Genomic DNA, 21697 nt, shown 5'->3' on the forward strand with positions numbered 1-21697 from the left:
AGATCAAGTCAAAGTATGTTTATTCATGTGAGGTCAGTTCAGACATGACCAGGTTGAAAACCTTTCTCCCTCAGAGCACCCTGGAGAAATACACAGAACTGAAAACCCAGGACAACAGCAACAGCAGCAATCCCGAGGCCTTAGGCACGCCTCACTAAGTGGGGGTGGCCCCAAAGCGCCCTGGGCTTGGCGCTCCATCACTTCTGACACTTCTCAAGAGGGGACAGAACTGTTTACAGGAAGCCATTTGTTACCGGGGCAGGCTTCTCCTCCCCCCAACCCCAGGAACATCCCTTTCCCACCCCACCTTTCAACAGAAGCTTATCTGCTGCCCAGAGAGGCAGACAAGAAGTTCATCCAGGTTGGAATTTGAAACCAGAGATTCTCAGACGCTGTGGCTGGGGCAAACAGTGCCACCATCAATTTTAGAACTAAATTTCAGGGAGTTTTCATTCTATTTGTACAGGAGCTAATGAATAGCTTGGGATGTGAACACTAACCCCAGGGCATAATTCTGAGAACAGGATGATAGATTCTCAGTCTCCTGCTCTAATTATACAGGCAAAAATTGGAATGGGAATGGGAAGAGTCAAGGACTCAGGTCCCATATTAGCTTAATGGCATCATTTCCTCAAGCACTGAAATATTTTGAAGGGTAGTAAAAAGATGCAACAATGACCTCCACCCAGAGAAAAAGACCCAAAAAAAGTATAAAACGGGGCAACTGAGTTCCACATTAAGCAAAGCTGTGCATGGAGACATAACTACAGAAGCAGCAATCACCAAGCAACCATTCAAAACTGTAAAACCGTAAGGCACTAATGATGTTCCACTCATTACAATCAACACATGGCTAAAAATTGACATTCATCAATTAAAAAATAAAATCAAATCAATGTACATTTTGAAAAGGCAACTGTTCCTATTTAAAGTTTCAAATTCTCAGCTCCAACACTTTTGCTGCTCCCCACTTCCATCCAGGCACTGCTGACTAGTTAGACAGAGTGCTTGCTCACAAGTTCTGCAGGTTAACACAGACCTATTACAATGAAACATCTCAAGGCAGAAACACAAATCAATTTTTTGAGAAGTTAATCAGTGATCCCATTAAGATCACAAACAGATATTAGAGGTGTCAGTCGGTCACCCCACTTACCACAGTACTGCAAAGCACTCAAACTCCACCACACCAAGCACAGCCACTTGTTTTTAGTGCTTGCAGGTAAACCTGAATCTACCTTTCCCTTCAAGGTACAACTCAAGCTTCCAAACCCTGGAGCTTGAGGCCCCCTATGCAGCCATAGCCACAGGAGCATGAGGCCAGAGAGCAGCAGTTGCTCATTAATGCTACTCCATGAGTACACTTCAGTCCCTGTCTGGAAGCCCCTGTCTGAGAGCAGCCAGGTCCCTTAAATTCCTTTAATTCCATTCTGATCCTTCTTTGCTAGAGATGAGCAATTGCCCAAAGAGTATGAAGTCAGTGACACTAGTTTCATTCAGAAGGTCACCTCACACCCATTTTGGTCAGTATTGGTCATGTTCAATAAACAAAGTAGTGAAAGTATTTGTGTCCCATTACTGATCCCTGAAGCCACTCAAGGATCCTTTAGACACAAAGGACCTATTAAGGCTTATTTCAGAGATTACAGGAAAGTATTGCACACTATTTGTCTGCTTCAATAGTTAAAAGAAATCTCATTTCTCAGAGATTAGTAACATTATTAAAAAATGTTAAAAACAAATACAGAGGTAACTTCTTCATGTGACTGCTGGAATATGTAACAGTTAAGAGACAGGGGATAGCAGAGGTCCATCTGTGCAGAGATTTAGCAACAGCAGTTTTTAAACAACTGGACAGCATAAATCCCAAGTAATTATTTTTGCCCTTTCTAAAAGCTAAGGAGATCTGAAATTTAGGACTATCCATGAACTGCACTCTATGACTTTACCAGCACTATTGCAAGACAGTCTCCTAAAAACCGTCAGTTTCAAACCGCTGACTTTGATCAGCACATCCAGAAATAAATAAGAAAAGGTATAGGAATAAGACACCCAACAGAAGACCCTGGTGTGACTGCTGGAAGAGTCTGGGAGGCTGGGACAATCCATCAGTCCTATGCATTGTCAGGCTTAGGTCAGCAGCTCCATGACACAGGTGGTCTCAGGACAGGTATTTGGTGCATCACAACTGAGCTCCCCCAAGGCGAGTCAATCAAGCCTTGTGGAGTTGTTTTGAATCAGTCCAAACCTGGAGGATGCAACAAACAGGTCTCCCAGAGTTTTGATGAGTGTCCCAGCTGTCAGTTCCATATAGCAGTCCTTGCAGAGGGGAGCAGAAGTCACTCTGCCAGCATTCGGAGGCGCTGCTCATGCAGCAGCAACCTGATCTCCCTCACGATCAATGGTGAAATGAATAGGATTGTTGAACTTGTCTGTGGAAAGAAGCAAATCCAGGACAATTAGCACAGAGAAACCAGAGCTGCAGCCATCCCCTGCTCCAACATGCATCCAAGGCCATCCCAGGAAGACACAGGCTAAGAGAAGCAATGAGAGAGTGGCACAGCAGAGGAAGGACTGAGCTTGCAGGAAAGCTCATACAATTTCAGCTGTCATAATCACCTTTTCATAAAGATGAGCTCTCCAGCTCCTCAGTGACCTTCCTCCTCACCACCTTTGCTAGTTAACAAAGTGGGTTTCTCCCTTGTCAGCACAGATGCAATGATATCTCCTGGCACTTCCAGCAGAGAAGACCAAGTAAATTGTGCAGCATTCACCACTGTGGTGATGCTGAGCACATCAGGGCCTCAACAGCTCTCTGCCCCAGCAGCAAAACAGGGCCAAGGCATTTCCAGTTTAGTTCTAATACTGTCATCGCTCTTCCCACTTATCTTCAAGATCTAACAAGCAAGCAGCTTAACTTCAGCTCTCTGAAAATATTAGAAACTACATATCATGGAGATGAAGGAGGGAGAAGTCCTGCCTTGGAAGTCAGGTGGTGAGCTTCAGGAAATGCATACAGGTATTTTTGGGCAAGTATTTTTGTGTCTCTGCTACGATCTCAATTCCTGTCAGATAATGTGACTTTAAAGGGTCCAAAATTAACCCATTTGACTTAGACAACCTGAGGCAAAGCCACACCACAGGCCACTTTGAGTATGGTATCAGAAGTCACAGTTCTCAGGCTCCCACAAAAACATCTTATGGCAAATAGAGCTTTGACGAAGAATTTTTTAAAAAGGTGATTTCTTACCATTAGAATGAAGAAATAGAAAACCCACATCCATCCCAGGTTCTCCTGGATCAAGGACACTAGATACTAAACAGAAATGAAAAAAACATTATTCAAACTGGGAAGATAAGCATGACTTTCAGGCATGACACTTTCATTTTCTAGACTTTGTGGGCTGTTGGCACTCCACACAGAACTGATGACAAAATCTTCCAACTGATCTTTTCCTGGCAGAAGAGATGACTCAGGACAGCAGCCTTTTTCTGTATGAAACTCACAGTTTCAGCAAAGCAGAGACACCATCCTGAAAGTTTACAGTAACTCAGAACAGCACAAAGACAGAACTGAACTACAGTTTCAAAGGGTGACAAACTGTGCTGAGTATGAGGTTTTTGCATGGAACACTGGGACATAAGAGGATGTAAGTACTCTCATGAGAACTAAATGCTCTAGAATGGCTTATAAATTATACAGGGCACATTTCCAAGAACTGTGCAACCAGTAACTACTTATACTTAACCCTTCATCTAGGCAAGACACTTGAGCCTACACTGTTCTGAGCTGCACCCTGGCTCAACTGGGCAGTCCAGGCCACACAAGAAAATGCATCCCTTATAAGCAGATTTATATTCAGATGTTGCACAAGGGCCTCCCTTCTTCACTACTGGGTACATCAAAACAGGATCTGAATTTCTAACATGCTCATTGTGCGTTTGCCGTTATTCACACACCCCCGGAATGACGTCGCGGTTGTCTCTGCTGGAATAAATGCAGTGTTGGGAAGGGAGGCAGGTGGAATCTCTCAGAACCAAAGACCCACTTTTTATGATGACGTGAGTTTGGATGGTATGTGTGTGGGAAGACAAAAACACTGAGATGATGCCAGAAGAACACAGAGTGCAACAGTGCACTGATATTTGTCCTCAAAGCACTTGTAATTTTCCGTGTTCAGAGGAGATAAGCAGCATCTATCCTACAAAGCACTGACTGAATGATTGTATTTATCAGGCAATCAATGGCAAGCAGAAACCCAAGTCTCTTTCTGGAAAAGAAACTCGTATGCCTTGCCTGCATCCTTGGTATTTTACCACCACTGGGGATGCCTGCAGTAGAACTGGCTCAGATCTCTCTACTAAATCCTCCCCAAAGCACCACTGTGTTCTTTCATGTAGCTAACACTTGTATTTGAGAAGAAAACATCCCCAGTGGGCACACTGTCAGCTTCCTCCTCTGCAACACACCACTCCTCAGACCTCTGGCAGCACACTGTATGGACTATTGAAGCAAGTGGGGCTGGATTTACAAGGTGCAAAAGACATCCACAGATAAAAAGAGAAAGCACAAATAAGAGCAAATTTTAAATCACTTCATAAACACTGTAACATTCATAACAGGTACTCAAATTTTTGTCAGTTATACAGATACACTTTTCTGTAAGAGAAGGTTTTCCTATCACCTCAAAACATCTCAAACTTCAAAATATTTTTTCACTCCTTGCAAAGTTTTCTGAAATTCGGGATATGAAAGTCTGTAAATTCACTTGAATTATCAAAGCGCCTAAACATTAGCACTGTGAATACTTAGTTTAATTCTTAATTACATTGTTTCCACTGGAAACTTTGTTAAAACAGACAGGTTCCCTTGGTTGGTTCTTAAGTAATCATTCTTAAAAACCCCCAACCCTCTCTTTCTCCCCACACACAGCTTCAATTGAAGAATGCACTAACATCTGTAACCACAACAGACACTTCTCTTCCTTCCCCAGACCTCTCTTGTCCTTTGGTAGCCTCACCTGGCCCACGGCAGCACCAATACTGCCTGTTCCATCCACAATCCCTGTGACTGTTGCCAGAGCCTCACTGCTGCCTTTCACCAGATCCTGACGCCCCAGGTCAGCAGAAATTGCAGAACTGATCATGTTAGAAGGGCCTCCGATAAAAAATCCTGAAAGTGACAAGAAAACAGCCTTGGTGCAAAATACTCAGACAGACTCTCAACAAAACATCTTCAAAACACAGATTTTCTACCATGAAAGCTCAGGACAAGAATTAAGTCTAGGGACAGTGCTCAGAGACTAACTGCAGGTGAAGGGATATATGAAACATAGAGTCATGGAACACCCTGATTATCTGGAGCAGTCACACAGAAATAGCCAAAAAAAAAAAATACCCACAACAACAGAACAGAGAGTTCTGAAGTAAGAGTATTTAGAAAGAAAGGCTCTATTCATGCAGGCCTAACTCCATAACACAGCACAGTATGCGTGGTAGCACAAGAAGTCTGTGACCTCTCACAGCACACAGGGTATTTTGGATTCTGACAAACACCCTCCAGTTTGAGCTGCAGCTCATGACTCTGTCATATACCCACTTCCTCAGATACCAGATCACTGCTTCAATCCACCTCCATCATACTGAGCCAAGGCAGATCTCCTCAGCTCCAGGCCATTATTTTATACAGTCTATATTCTGTAACTGCCACTGTAAGGCAGTTTTCCTACAGCTGTTTTCCAAAGGTGACAGAAACTGGGACCCAGTTTTCACTCTTTCTGCAAAACCAGTAGAGATGGCAGCACACACTAACACCTTGCCACCACTTGGCTGGTGTTACTGATTGTTCTGCAATGGATTTAGATGTCCACCAGCATAACAGTGGATTTTGAGAAATTACCTGTAATTGCCATGATCACAGCATTGATAGGTTTGCTGTTTGGGGAACCTGCAAGAGAAAGTCCATGTGAGTGTAAATAAAACTTGAATAGTAAGAGAATCCTTCATCTGTCTCTCTGGGGAAGTCAGACTCAGCTCAAACTCCCTGTGAATTTTTACACTACAGGAACTTGGGATCACCTGAGGCTTCTGTATCTGCTTGGACAGTAGCACATTTTTGAGTTAACCACAAGGCACCTGGGGTTCTGGCTGTTCTGCCTAGTCACAAACTTCAAACCACATCAGCAATAATTTCATGTTTACTTCCAATTCACTTTTCAAAGCAATGAGTTAGCACAAGAGCCTACAAAGACCACCAAACCCAATCCTTGCTATTCAATGATAGCAACTTACTGACCTTACTTCAAGACCATCTGAGTAAGCCTGCATGCTTCCAAAAGCCATGCTTTTCATGTCCAGATCCAGCAGAGATTTCTACCCAGAGATCTCAAAGTGGTCTATAAACGTCTGTCTGGACCACCACCCCATTTTGGAGGAACACACAGAGAAGGCATCCCAGTGAGTCAAATCACTCTGTACCACAGGACATTGTCTGAAGACCTGTCACCTCTTCATAGATGTTTCACAGAAATTACATCTTCCCACCTCCTTACACTCTGTTTTCCCAAGATTCCTTTCAAAAGCTGGACACCAAGAACTATATCATAAAAGAGGCAGAAACTCTCCAATTGCACCATTTTCAGAAGTGTATGTAGTGAAGTCTAAGAGCTTCTCCTGCCTCTGAGTAGTGCACATATACTCCAGCACAGATCTGTCCACAGATTCTCTTTCCTTATAGTATAGGGAAGCACCTGAGATTTCTTGCTCTGCAATTATGGTGTTGACACAATGACAATGACAAAAATCTCACTGACACTGGAGAAGGATCAGTACCATAACTCAGTGCTACAGGGAAATCCAGCTACTCAGAGAATTCATTTCCACCCCATTAACCAGAGAACAGATTTCTTCCTGGGCAGTGTCACACTTAAGCAAAATAGACCAAAAGGCACCATTCTGATCCAGAAGCAGTTTCAAGACCAGAAAACATAATGAGAACAGGCTGTACTCTGGTTCTCTCCAGGAGGTGCTGAATGAACCTCTTATCCCTGTGCAGCACATGCGTACTCACGGCTGTATCCAAAGAGAGAGCCCACAGCAAAGAGCAGGCTCACTGCTAGCACAGGGGCTCTCTTCTGCAGCACATCTGAAATCAAGCCCTGGATAGTCCCACCTGTTCAAAAAAAAAATAAAAAAAATAAATCCCTGTCAGGCCCAGGATGCTGATACCTTGAACAAAGCTTGTTTCACTAAGTGCAGTGGCCTCTGGCCTCCTCATCAATACACATTCCCTCTAAAATCCTGGGAGCTAAGCCTCCTGCCCTTACTGCCCCAGACACAGAGACAGAGTGAAGTGTCTCAGATAAAGCAGAGAAAACTACTCATACTGCTTTACTGGGAATTTATTATTTCTCTTTTCTGCCACTAGCCAATGCTTCTACTTTGCTTTCTCTTCTCATAGAGGACCACCACAGCCCTGGATTAAGCAAACTGAACACTGTGGCTGGTTCCTTTAACTGAAAGTACAAGAAAAGGTAGCCCTTTCTCACAGGGAAAACATTAACACACAAGGGCCTCACATTCTCTGCTGTCTCACCTACTTAGGGTGGGTGCAACTGAACGCAGCAAATGCCAAAGGCCAATAAAAAACACCTTAAAAATCACCACTGGTACCTCTGCAGGAACTGCTCTGCTGGTAAACGCCAGAATGCTGAGAAAGCCTAATGCAGAAAAGGCCACAGAGGCAAAAACAGACCCTGAATGGACCCAAACAGGGATGCCTATTAACTGGACAAGGGAATAAAACTAGAACCTGAGCACAGGAGAGGAAGTCTAACATATATACAGTAAGTTTACTTCATTCTGGAGGAAGAGGGTCAGGTTTTGGAGCCAGCAGAAATAAGAGCAATTACGTTTAATTTCTGAACATAACACAGTGCCTGCTCTGCTGAGATGTGCAATGAGTCTGTCCTTAGAAACATGGGGCAGACTGGACAGTATGGAACCCATGAAGTCCAGATCTAAATCTTCCCCAAGGGTACTTGTCAGAAAGGAAGTAGCAAGCAGGTGCCCCATTTTGCACACAGCACTTCTCAAGAAGTCCTAGCCAGTGAAGAAAAATGCCAGCTGGGGGTAATTTTCAAGAGCATAGCATTGCCCTTCAGTTATATGTTAACTCTTTAGAGTGTCATACACTTTGTGTTCAGGTAAAAAAAAGCCAAGCAGCCACATACAAATCTAGACTTTTCCCACATTCAGTGAACAGCTAGATCCCATTGAATACAACTGCACTGGCTGCATTCACTGTCTTTCATCCTCAAACACTAAGAAGGCAGCTGCAAGACGTCACTCCCCTGCTCACTCACCTATGATTCCTCCCACATCATACCAGATTGAGAGCTGGTCAGCTTCTGCTTCTTTCCATCCAAAGTTGTTGCTGAGGTAGAAGGGCAGCCAGAAGAAGAATGAGTAATTCACCAGCTTCAAGCAGGCATAGGCCAAGGAGTACTGGAACAAAGAGAGGGCCAGTGAGCAGTTAGCACTTGAGAAATGCAAACAACATTTCTGCTCATTCCCATAAAGCTCTGGATCCAGATAAAGCTTTCAGGGGAAAGCACTTCTGAATTTCATGTAAGAAGGCAGCATCATGAAAATTTAATGCTGCACATCAAAGGGAACCCAGGAATACAAAAAATCACTGCCAAGAAGGTTATTTTTTATCACTGAATGCAATGGGTTAAAACACTTTCAGTGTAATCTTGAGAGGAAATGACACCAGGCTTCAAAAAAACAAAGAAAATTTAATTCACCTTCTGAAGAGAAGGGAGCCAGCCACGTGACATGAAACAAGCTTGAGATTTAGTCATCTGTGCATCATGCTGAGAAAAGTTATATGAAGTGGTTCCTCTGTGCTATCTTGTGCTGCTCAGAAGGCTCATCTGCTTACAGCACCAGAAGAGAAAGCTTCGCTCATAATCCCCAGGCAGGTATTCCAGGACACAGGATGAAAGGTTTGGCCAAAGCTGAGCTCAGGCTCCCAAACCAAACAGCTGAGACAACCACCTTTTGGCTGCTGGGCTCAATTTGTCCTTAGCTAGCAGATCTCCTCCTTCAAAGCCTTCATGTGAGTGGCAAAGATCCATTCTCAGGGACTGCTGGCCCAGCATGCAGAGGGACAGGACACCCTTTATTTCAGTAAAGACAGCAGTTCAAGGAACCCAGTGGAAGAGGCAAACAAGGACAAAGATGTTAAAGCACAGCTCTGTGCTTTGAGGCTCTGTGCACATGGACACTTGACTTTGAATTTCAAAAAGCAGATATTTTTATACATTAAACTCCACAAAATCACCTCTTCTGAATTTATATTATTAGATACAGACTTCTTAGCTGTATTTGTAATGCTTTTTCACTCTTCACAGGACACAAACTCATTTCCACCATACATGGAAGACATGGGGATGTTTGGTAGGGTTTTTCTGACTCTGGGTGCAAAAAGTGCACTGTACAAAGTGATATTTATTACAACACACTAAGGAACTGTCTACCAGATTGCCTTGAATGATTAAACATTGAATTCCTAGAGGCTCAGGGGAAAGCTGTCTGTACTAAAACTCTTCCACCATATCACTCAGCAGGAGATGAGAAGAGCTACAGAAAAAGTATGTCAAATAAACTCTTTGTAGAATCTTGACAAGGCTTTGGAGATTCTTTCAGTATTTGGTTTCTCACCAGTCTGACATGGTATCCCTGTTTAGCTGGGCACTAAGCTGACATCAGATAAAATTCAGAGGTGTTCAGGTCACAGGATTAGGGTGTGGAACTTGCCCCCAAAACCCAAAGTTCAAAGCAAGCAACCTCTGTTGCTGCCATCTCCTTTTGCTCAGGCCAGTGAAAAAAGCCACACATCAACTGAGGCAGACATCATCACTAACATTTTGTGTGAGGCACTTAGCCAGAGCAGGAAAAAACCCAAGATGGGTTTGCTTTCTTTTGCCATCCCTCAACTAAGACCTTAACAATGGGACTGTGGTTCTCCTGCACTCAACACACTGACAATGCACTCATCCCTTCTAGATTTTCTGTTGCCTTAATCTCAAGAGCCAACTGCTTTGCTCATTAAGGGTACCTGACAACACTGCCTGTTCAGTAGTTTTGTTTCATGACAAATCCAGGCAGCTCCCACTGTTCTGCTGAGCAGCCACTCAGCACACTTTTTTGTACTGGTTCTAGTATTCAGGGGGCACACAGCCCACTGGTGCAGAAGCTTAACATTGCTTTTAATGACAGGTTAACTTTTCAGCTGAACATGAATTGGGCAATACTGCTGATACAGAATGACAAGTTTCCAAGGGACAGACAAGGATATGTGGAAACTGCATCACTGGGCCTTGTTTCCTGTTGTTCATAAAAAACCCTACACACTTTGTCAGATGTTACATCATGCTGATTCAGGCTTTTCAGGCCAGTTTTATTCTCTAAGATTACCAAAAACCTCCAAATCTCAGTATCAGTGCCACAGAGCTCTGTGTGATGCTCAGTTAGGAGTGAGAACCCCACTCCTCACGGCAAGCATCTCTTACCAAAGAAGCATCCTACAACCACCTTTGCTCATGGGCTAGCTTGCAACTTCACAGCAGGAAGGGCAGGATCCCTGCTGCCCTTCACTGACTCATTAAATGCACTCCATGAAGCAGGATGGGAAGAGCAACACACACCACACACCCAGACAGCATCATCCATGCACACAAGGATAACAGACACAACCCCAACATTTTAACAGCATGACACGTCAGATGTCAGCCACTACAAGATATGGACAACTTATTAACAATGATGGGAACAAATCCTGATAATACAAAAAGACAGCTTTATGTTCAACAGGTAAGTCAGCTCTTACTTAAGAATCTGTGTCCTCACCAGTACTACACCAGGAAGACAACAGGCCTGGAAAAAGCCAATGGCCTTGGGATGGTTGTCATTGTCACTTGCTTGAATGGAGTAATTCCGGTCATCATCATCCACATCATCACTGCCCATTAGGGGTCTGTTGGCATCTTCTTCCACACTGACTTCATCTTCATCTGCTCCAAGCTCAGGGAGGCCTAAGTTTTACAAAGAATAAGCAACAGGAAAAACGGACCACAGCCTGTTCACCCTCTCCCCACTCTAAAGCTACGCTCGCTTCTTTTAAGCAATTCTACCTTCTAGCAATTCCCTTGCTCTCCCATACCTCCATCCTCCTTTGGCTTAGAAACTCTTCTAGGTGGTGTTCTGCAGTGCCGCCAGTTTCTACCCTTTGTCTTCTAGGGCTCTTGAAAGTACTGTGTGATCCTGGCGTCGGCTTTGTCTGTTCTGAGTGTCTGGCCATTAGTTGGAAGACACAACAAATTAGTGCATTTCCCCCCTTACTGAGGGGTTGGGATACTCAGCTCTGGCTCCTGGGTGCCACCTCTCTTGAGTGTGGAGGCTGAGAGCAGCAGCAGGGTCTCAGACACCTGCTGCCTGTTAATGACTGCTGGAATGGAAGGCCTGGGAACTGCACTGTGCCTCCTGGGATGCAGAGCACTCTTACGAGCACACTTTATGGCAGCTTTAGAGCTCCCAACTTTACAGCCTTTGCAGGCACCTGGGAAACCTCCTCCACGGCCCTGTCAAAGCCCCAAAGTTCTTTTGTTTTCCTGTTGCATTCTGACTTGCCTGCCACCTTCTCAGAGAAGAAACACCTTCAACCCAAGAGTTATTTATCTGTCTGTGGGAGACCTGCAGACCAAAATTAGTTTCCCTTCCCATTGCACACTTAAGGCTTGCCCTAATTTTCTCCTAGAATAGCCAGTTATCAGTTTGCCTGCTGTTTTCTTTAACAAATACTGATGTTTCAGGTGAAGAAAAACAGATAATGAGGCATATCCTAGTGGAGATGTTAGAGCCAGGCTGTTTCATTTTGCTTTAAAAAATATCCAGACTCTATTCACGTGATGCATGGTAGCATTTAATGTGATCTTGGCAAGCAAAGGATTTGCTCCATTACATGCACTAAGGTGCAGCACCATTTGATAAGAGCCCTGAGGATAAATGCTGTCAGAATGAGTAGTACTACATGGGAAGCTGAAGATCTGCTTTCCATGAAGGGACTGAAACAGCACAGCTCTTCCACTCACCCACTTCCTTCGGCGATGTCAGGAGCCCGAAGAACACAATGACTCCTCCAGCAAACTGTACTGAGGCAGTCACCAAGAAAGCATACTGAGGAGAAATAAATAAGGCATTCTTTTTTAAGCACTTTCAGTCACATACACCTTCCTCTCTAATGAGGGTTTCTTTACATTTCAATCTCATGAGAGAGCAAACACAGCTACAACAACCCAGTCTGCATCCATGACACTTGGAAACAAGTGATCTCCTGAACAGACTTGGTCCTATCTCGGCCCATCTGTACTGAGGTGACAGCAGCGAGGAAGGAGCTGAGCCAACACAACCAGAGATCCAACTCTACTGAAAGGGACTGCTCAAAGAAGAGTCAAGCACCAAATTCAGACAAGGTTGTTCAGAGCTTTGGTCAATCAGATTCTTGAAATCCTCCAAAGACAGATCGTCCAGGCTCTGTCCCCTTGTTCCACTGCTTAATGTACATCATAGGAAAATGGTTTGCCAAACATCCAAATGGAACCTTCTCTGCTTCACTTTATACCTGCTGCTTTTTCGCTCTCTCACAATGTAGTCCTGGAAAAAGTCTGGCTCTGACTTCTCAGCAATCTTCTCCCAGGCTTTGGAAGGGTGTTCTTGATACTCTAAGCTTTCTCCTGTCCAGAGTGACCAGCTCAGCTCTTCCAGCCTGTCCTCAGAGGCCCTGTGCTATGAGATGTGCTGGGTCACCCCCATTCTCAGCTGTCCACTGCCACACGACAGCCTGGCCTCTTCCCAGTCACAGCAGCTATGCTTCCATGCCCTTCCAGCTCCAGGGACTCCTGTCAACTCAGAAGCTGTGATGGATGACTCTGAGGAGCACTTGAAGCCACCCAAATCTGAAGAAGGTGTAATGTGACACTAGAGCTCCTCAATGACATCAGTCCCTTTTACTCTGAGAGGAGTCTGGGGCTCATTTCTCCCAGCTTGGAGGAGTCAGGAAAGGAAGAGCCTTTCTATTCTGCCTACTGCTTACTTCCACAGAATTTGGGAAGATGAAATTGGACACATGAGGCTGTTATCTCTCAAAGACAGGACAAGAAACCAGTGTCTCATAACCCACTCAGACATGCAGGTGTAGCTAGAAGCCAGGTAGCAATACCTACCTCATAGCCGTATTTGAGAACGCAGGAAGCAAGGAATGCTCCAAGGATATTTCCCACAGATGCACAGGCACTCCAGAGTCCAAAGACAAAGCCTCTCCTGCAGAAGGGAAAAAAGATTTGAAGCAGGCAATGTGAGGACAGATGGCATTAAGAACAAGACAAAAACATAACATTTAAGTGAACTTTAACTTAGGAATAAAGTTACACTATTTTCCCTGACCACTTCAAAGAGACTTGAAGTTCATTTAAAACAAAACACATAATAAGTTGGAGATGCCAAATAGATAAGCCAGGAACCCTGAAACATCTGTGTTAAAGCAGAGTGCGCTGGCAACAAGGTTACAAACTATGAATAGAGCTCATCTGCAATACCCCAAAGTGAGAGTAGAGCCTATGAAATTTAAAATTAAAATTCAGTCACTCTACTCAATGGGATTTTTTGAAGTTTGAACCTGTACTTTTAACTGTCATGGGGTAGCTTTACCTTTAAGACAGCTTAACAGTTGTGTTCACACCAGGTTGTCCTGTGTCTCCAGAAAAAAGTGAAAGAGAGAAAGAGAGAGCAAGTATGGCATATTTCATTCTACCTAATTTTAATTATGATCTAACAATTGTCCTTTCTGGTTTGAGAATTTCAGCTCAGTCTGGGACTCAGCAGGTCAGATAAATGAGTAACTGAAGAAAACTCAACTTACCCAGCTTTTCCAAACCAATTTCCCATGACAGCAACCACACAGGGCCAGCCAGTGGACTGCAGCAAGCCATTCACAACCCAGAGGCAGCAGTAGAACCACTTGTTGTAGAAATGCAACCATTCTGTGAGTGTGCCAAAGAAGAATACCTAGAGAAGAGCAGAGGGAAAACAGAGAAGACACCCTGAGGCTACTGCTGAAAGACAGGCAGGAGTGGGGTCCTAAAAAAAGGAACAAGCTTTCAGGGAGCTATGCAGGGGCCAGGGCAGAGGCCAGGCTGGCATTGTTTGAGACAGTACAGGGCTCACAGCACCCTCTGCTGAGCCAGCACAGCTCTGACTCCAGAGACAAATGTGCTGTCATGGCACTTCCTCTCCAAAAGACTTTTGTCTCCCCAAACAGCATAGTTATAACAGGAGAGGAGAAGATGACACAAATAGTTTCAATGACAACACTAAAAATACAGCAGCCTTTTGATCTGCTGTTGTACTGACATCCTAATCCGTGAGGCTCTCTGTGAACACAGAACCCTCACAGGTCATGTATCTTCACCAATTTAACACAAATACTACAGCCAGGTCTCAAATTACTAAGTGCTCTAACTCAAAATAAAGACACATTGTGGCACAGCATGCTTGATGCACAATTGTAGTCAAGTGTCTGCAGAGCCCAATAGGGCACAGTGGGGTTTGTAGCCACAGGGTAAATAAGACACACTCCACACATTTTACTGCTGCTTTAATAACCAGAAAACCATGAGATAAAACTGATTTACACTTATCTGAAGAGGCTTGAACTTGAACACAAAACACCTTTTGTTTAAAGCAGACATTCTTTTTTGACACATACCCTCCTTGCAATTATATAAAATAAGTATATGAGTGCCTGGTATTGTTAGGACGTCCTTTAAAGAACAGAGCAAAGATTGTGTTTGGAAGCAAAAGCCTGGATAACAACAAACATGGTCTAAGAGACGAAGTTATACTACAAATCAGTCCCTCAAAGCCCAAATATACCAATCTTGAACAAAAGCTGCTCATCAAGTCTCTAGACAGTGTCCCAAATTTAGGAATTTCCTTCTAACACGATGTCCAGAGCTAGACATTTCAGGAAGGGGAGAGTCATCTATGCTCAATGCTTTAGACAGTGCAGTACCTGCACCCTGCAACAAGTTAGACCTGCGGGCTTTGAAACCACTGAGGGACAGCTACAGCTCACACAGAAACAGAGCCTCTTCTCCCATACAGCAAAACCCTAACCAGAAACCCTCAGGCATTAAATAAACCCTAACCAGAAAACCTCAGGCAGATTTTTAAATCCCACTATTATGTTCCAACTTACCACCAGAGCAGAGGAACACATGCCAAAAGACAAAACCCAGCGTAAATTCAGGCGGTCCCCAACTATGCCACTGACAAAGAGACCCTGAGAACAAAACACAGCATTAAATAAAGCCAGAGGATTTGCACCTTACAGCTGTAAGAATTAAAATTACATAGAAGGGCCATACTAATCCAAACACTATTATTATACCAACTTACAGTTTGATTCTAAACACTTCTCCTGTCACCAAAGAAACCCTGATTATAGCTGTTATTACATTTATTTTTTAAAAAAACTCAGCTGAGAACTCTTGGAGAGACAGAACTAGTTCTCCCCAGTGACAGAAGTGTAAGAAATTCTGAAGTGAGAGTATTTCCCCTTGTGTTTGTTAACAAGCATCTTCACATGGGTGACAGGCATGGGCAGAACTAACAGAAACTGGAAGAGCGAAGGGTTTGCTTTTGAACTAAGTTTTTTCTTGTGGGTGTGAGTAAGAGGCAACCAAAGCTGAGCAGTTTGGGGTTAGTTTTACTCACCACAGCATAGGAAAACAAAAAGATGGTGTCCAGTGTCCCCAGGAAGAGAGTTGCTTCTTCTGCATTTGGAAATAAATGGCTGCTGTTCCAGAGCTACAGAGGGAAAATTTTGACAGGTAAAAAGGGAGAGTCATAGCTCATTCTACTCTTTTTCAATGGAAACCCACGCTCCAAAGCAGCACAGCATTGGCCCAAGCAAGCTCCCATCTCTCCAACACTTCAGTTATTGAATCAGGAACAATTCTGGCACTATCTTCTGGCGGAAAACATCCACTGACACTTTGCTTCACTTCTAAAATGGAAGCTAGCAAACCAGAAGTGAGAAATGCTCCTTTCTCCTGGATCAAGACAAATTAGTGGCAAATCAAACCCTTCTTCTAACTAGCATGCAGCTGTTAGACAGCTTCTTACTCTGAAACACTGATGAGCATTTTAATGAATAATACAACTAAGGCATATTCTGTTTCATGTGCAGCATCTCTTCTGTACTTCTCTTGCTGTCTTCACTAAATGAATAATTCCCTTAAAGTATTTGTGACAGCAGCCAAAATAAGAAATGACAGGAAACAAACAGAAAAGAAAGAGCACAAAAGGAAAAAGGGGAAGAAATAGACTGACTGGAAATCATTTACAACAAACTCCAATCACTAATGTTGGGTTTTGTGCTTACCCTGAGTTTCACTTTAGTTTCAATATGATCAAAAAAGGGGAAAAAGTCTCACTTGTCCCCAGAGAAAGATTAGTGACATCAGGTAAAAAAAATAGCAAGCTTGAGGATAACTTGAAGAATTAATAAAGTTAATCAGAACAAAGTTTTCTTCCTTTCCCACCATGCCCCCACAAAACAAACAAACCCAATCCAAGCTCAACCTACAGATGTGCCATTAGTTTCAGCTTGATTCTACCTCTCCAGGAGAACATCCTGTTCAGACAACACTAATGATACATGCACTTAGTTTAACAGATGTATCCTAAATTGATACCTAAAGGACCACTATGACCATTTTTCTTGATCAGACACATGCATCTCATCATCCAGCAAACACCAAATCATCTATATATTAAAAAAATATAATAATCAAAACAGCTTCCAAAATATACTAGTTTGAATGTTACAAAGAACTAAATATAAACATATTGCATTTCATTTTAGCATCCCTGAGATGCTCACTCCTTTTGGCCATACTATAAAATCCTGAACACATTACAAGCCAAATTTTCTGGTTTTGCTTATCACAAGAAGTCTGCATTTATCATCCTTCTGTTCCTTCTGTCAAACATTCAAACAAACAATGATTTCTAACGCAGGCAACGCTCCAGCAGCTGACTTGGAACTCCTACCTCTAATAGATCTCATGGCCTGTGACCAAGCTTTTAACATGAGATTTCTTCTACTTCTCAAAAGCATCAGGACAAAGCACTACAAAAAAAAGAAAAGCCCTAAAAACCCCAGGGAAGGAACCAGGAGGTAGTTCTTGCATTCCCATTTGTGAGAATCAAGCAGTTTAAAAGTTCCTTTCCTGTAAGCAAGCACTGCCAAAACTCCCACTGCTTTAACTGAAACCAGGATTTTACAGACAAGGGGTACTGGATGTTTAGCATGGAAATCAGGCCTTTTAGATGCAAGACAAAATGTCATTCTTCATTATCAATTTAGGATAAACAGCTAGCACTGTCAGACAGCTTTCTCTCCTAGTCTGGCTATCCTTTTAAGAGGATGGCAGCAACACCACTGCCACAGAGAAAACACAGCCAGGACTTCACAGAATTCTCTGTAAGCCCATTAACTGCTTTGGTTTATTGCCACCAACACTTCAAAGGAAGAGTCCTCTTTCGCTCCTCCATGCTACTGGCTATTGCAGACTCTTCTGGGGCCCCCATTTCCATTGGAACACTGTAGCTACTTGAGAAGTTTCTCTCTGGGCACCACTGGGCCAGGTTTCAGCATTGCCTGGTGATCAATAAAACTACAGTGCCAACACCTGAAGCTTCCACTCACATTCTGAGAAGAGAGGAACACCTAAAGGGGCCTCTTCAGCTCCACAAGCTCAGCCCACTGGCAGCTGCCCACCTTTCCTAGCACTTCCTTCTCCCTTGTGTCCTTACCTCATATGGCCGGAGCTCGGGGGCCGTGCTGTTTAGGCAGGAAGGAGTCCATTGGTTGGAAATGCTGACTTTGACATTACTGAATGTCTTTCTGGAGGCATGGAGCAGGGAATAACTGCCAGAAAACACACAAACACAGGTTGGCCCAATCTCCTCTGGAGGTCAAGGAGGGAAGGGTGGAAGTACAAATATCTGAGCAGAGGTACACTCAACCTACCTGAAGAAGGTCAGCAGGAACACAACAATATGATGGTGGGTGCAGTGGGACACAAGGCCTCTGTTGGCAGGCTGCCTCCGTAAGCTGCCAGGCACAGCCATTTTCCTGGCAGCCCTACCCCTGCTCCTGCCTTGGCCACGGGGGCTGAATGGTGATTAAGTCATTTTTCTGCTCACTGCAAGAGAAGAAGGTGGAAAGGGAGGAGAAAACATATTTGAATTCAAACAGGTGTATGAAGCACAGCTCTGCTCCCCAAACAGCTTGAATCCAGACGGAACAACTCTATGCCATGCCTTTCTAACTTGTTTCACACCACTACCCATCTCATCAGCTGTACACTCCTCAGCAACTTCTATGGCTTAAGGTGTCTTCTTATTCCCATTCTCCCAGTTCCCTCACAGCACTTCTTTTTTGTGTCTCTCCTAGCAGATGCTTCTTCAGTGCCCAGGACCAAAGGAGTACCCCCTGGATCTACCAACTTCCAGCATTCTCCCATTAGAGACCACTGTGTACCATTTACACACAAGGTGCACCACAGAGTAGCTGCTGCTACCCACCTGGACACAGGCAGGTGATGAAACCACAAGAGCAGCATTTGGATATGGCTGGAGAAAGGTTTGGGATCCAGCTGCCTCACTAAGACGTTGTTGAAGGAATAAACTCAAGAGAGGACTTGCATAGATGGAAAAAGGTAAGTAACTGTGAGACAGTGCTGAAATCCAACAGTTGGAATCCTTCTCAAGGATTCTCAAGCCTGAGATTACAGCTCCATCTGTCCCTAACTCATTAGTGCAGCACACATGTCACACCTTCCTGCTCCTACCTGTAGGGCATGGGTGACACCTGCCTCAACCTCGAGACAAGTAGAAACTAACAGTGCTGGAGGAAGGCCATGACAAACACACAGTTTACTCATGCTGCTCCACATCACACCACTCCAATCCCACAGCTGTGCTGGCATGGCCAAGGGACAATGTCTGCTAACAGGTTTTGGGAAACAGCCCCACTGGGCAGCGAGAGGGTGAATCTCTCCACACATTTCAGAAGACATGCCAACACCACAAACATTCTGAATGCTGAGAGGTAAAATAAGGCACCACCCCTGTTCTCCCAAAGGATCATCACTGAAATAAAACAGAATATAATGCCTTTGTGTCCTTTTGTACCCACTGGCACTGTTTGCAATTATTTGCACATCTGACAGAAAACTTTTCAACTTCAGCTTCAAAACCGCACTTGGAGAAAGTAGAAGTCACTGCCCAGACAGTCTTTCATACAAATTTCTGCTGCTGAAAACCCTTTATTTCACACAGACTTTTTATTCCACCTTTTAAAGGTTTGATCAAGACACCTTTCACTGCAGGCAGTCTCCCTTCCCTGTTCTCTGAGTGATGACACACACCTGACCAACAGCAATACCCAGCTACTGCTGGACATGTGAACCACCCTGGAAACTGACACCACATCTGACCTCCACATCAGAGAGTGGCATGGAGATCCTCTGAGTAACACAGACCCAGCTATGACAGCCTTGAGACACTGGAGCCACATTTATGCTACACCACACCTGAACACCTCCATTCTCATCCAGGACAAATGCAGTGAGTCTGCACAAGACCTGGCACCATCTGCCTCTATCCAGCCCAGGAGCTCTTGAGCCACACTGTCACTGCTCCAGCTGGCACACAGCACCTCGTGTGTCAGCACCTCCTTGTAGGGACAGGTGTCTAGGCTGCTTGGGTTTGCAGAGAGGAAAAAAAAGTGCCTACAACTGGAGCTGTGAGAAGGCAAGACTAGCCCTGGAAGAGGCAACTTTGCAAGGAGTCTCCATACTACCTACCTTCACCTGAGGTCCCAGACCATTTCTCAGCATCAGTGAATGCAGACTCAGCACCCCCACAAGTGCCATACAGTGCTAGTCCCTGTCAGGCAGCAGTAACCCTACAGCTCAGGGCTGTCCCCCACACAGAGTAGGGAAGCCAAGGCACTCCAGTGTCCCAGTTCCATGGTCCTTACAGGCCTGTGAGCCACACGGTCTGCTGGTCAAACACAACAGCTTCCTTGACTCTCCCTCCCCTCCCACCAGGCAGATAACAGAGCTGTGCCGAGGAAAGCAAAACACTGCCAGTTGTGCAATGCTGTGGGGAAAAGTTCCTTCCTTGGGTAATCAGTTTGCAGCCCAAAGCACAAGATTTACTTGCTTCATGTCAACATATGCAAATATAGATCTTAATTGTCCAAGATACTAAGTCCTTTTAAAGTTAAGACCTGGTTTGACCTTAAAGTCACCTTTTTTTTAAACAGCATTTACTATTGAAACAATCTGTTCCTCAGAGCTTCCCAATCTCAGCTATCTTTCTAGACCTGGCACCGGATACTTACACAGTGTTGAGATAACCACACAAGACCTTGTTTTCCCTCTTTCTTCATCCTGCCCTTTCTATATTCAAAACTGGCATTTTTACTAGGCTAGAAAAGTCTGTAACCAGTTTCTTCTTTAAAATTAGTTTTTTAATCATTATGAGAACACCACAGTAGCTTTGTGGTGGAACAAAAGCTCAGCAGCAGGATGACCCACAGAACTCAAGACAGTGAAGCACATGCCTTTAAGAAAGGAAGAGGAGTGCTTTTAGAGTGTTGGACTGCCCTGTCTAACTATTTAGCACTATTTACCTTCAGCAAGCTGGTATTTTGAGTAAGCTTTTGATAGGCTTTCACCCTTATTTGTTAAGCTCTCCTCACTGCCCTACCTTATCCTTTCACTTAAAGTCAAAATAAGACATCTTAAGTTCAAAATAAACACCCTTAATGCCCTCCAAAGCCAGCAGGAAAGCGCAGCCTTAACATTCCAAAATGCAAAACAAACGACGGGTTTTCTTCAAAATAGTAATAATTTTAAAAAAACCCACAAAGAAAACGCCATGAAAACCCAAACCAATAGCCCCCGACACTCCATGTCTCCAAACACAGAAGAACGGTGGCACAACCCCAAACCCACCCAGGGCCCTCCGCAGCCAGCACAAGCAGACCGTCCGTCACCGCGGATGCGCAGCCGGACGCTGTCCGGGAAGGAGGACAAGGAGCTGCCCCGAGCACCTGAACGCTCCGAGAACGATCCGGGCTGCCGGGGAGGCCCGGGCAGCGCAGCCCAGCCCAGCCCAGCCCGAGCAGGGGGCGATGAGGAGGACGCGGCTCCCTCCCGGCGCTGGGGCCACGTCCTCGGCGGGGCGGGGAGGGGAGCCGAGCGGGCGGGGCAGGGCAGGGCCCGGCCCGGCTCCTCCGCCGCCGCCGCCCCGGCTCCGCGCCTCAGCCGCCGCCCCGAGGAGCCGCCCGGCCCCGCGTACCGTGCGCGGCGCCCAGCGCGGCCGGAGGAAGTCGGCGGGAGGAGGCGGCTCTTCCGGGCGGTCCCGCGGAGCGCCGGGAGCTGTAGTCCGGCCGCGGCCGCCGCCGGGCCCTGCCCGCCCCCTGTGCGGGGCGGGAGCGAGCGGCGCCGGCCCCGCGGCCCGGCCGAGCCCGGGGCGGGGCGGCGGGGAAGAG

General features: G+C 45.0%; 1 protein-coding gene across 3 annotated transcripts; it reads right to left on the reverse strand.

The window, feature by feature from the left end:
• Positions 1-3: 3 nt before the first annotated feature.
• On the reverse strand, positions 4-21586 carry SLC37A3 (solute carrier family 37 member 3). 3 transcript variants are annotated; one of them, XM_015629024.2, is made up of 15 exons: positions 21505-21586; positions 18161-18335; positions 17944-18058; positions 15838-15930; positions 15320-15403; positions 13982-14127; positions 13287-13383; positions 12156-12240; positions 10915-11099; positions 8364-8505; positions 7070-7171; positions 5900-5947; positions 5022-5173; positions 3251-3316; positions 4-2432 (listed from the first exon to the last, which is right to left on the reverse strand). In XM_015629024.2, exons 2-15 carry the CDS (start codon positions 18259-18261, stop codon positions 2340-2342), a joined length of 1509 nt encoding a protein of 502 aa, XP_015484510.1. In that variant the 5' UTR covers positions 18262-18335; positions 21505-21586; the 3' UTR covers positions 4-2339. The 3 variants fall into 3 exon arrangements, with proteins under 3 accessions (XP_015484510.1, XP_015484509.1, XP_015484508.1); XM_015629023.3 differs by lacking the exon at positions 21505-21586 and adding an exon at positions 21257-21415; XM_015629022.3 differs by lacking the exon at positions 21505-21586 and adding an exon at positions 21159-21415.
• Between the last annotated feature and the right edge of the window lie 111 nt (positions 21587-21697).

The sequence above is a fragment of the Parus major genome, chromosome 1A (genome assembly GCF_001522545.3).
Source record: "Parus major isolate Abel chromosome 1A, Parus_major1.1, whole genome shotgun sequence".
Taxonomy (NCBI): Eukaryota; Metazoa; Chordata; class Aves; order Passeriformes; family Paridae; genus Parus; species Parus major.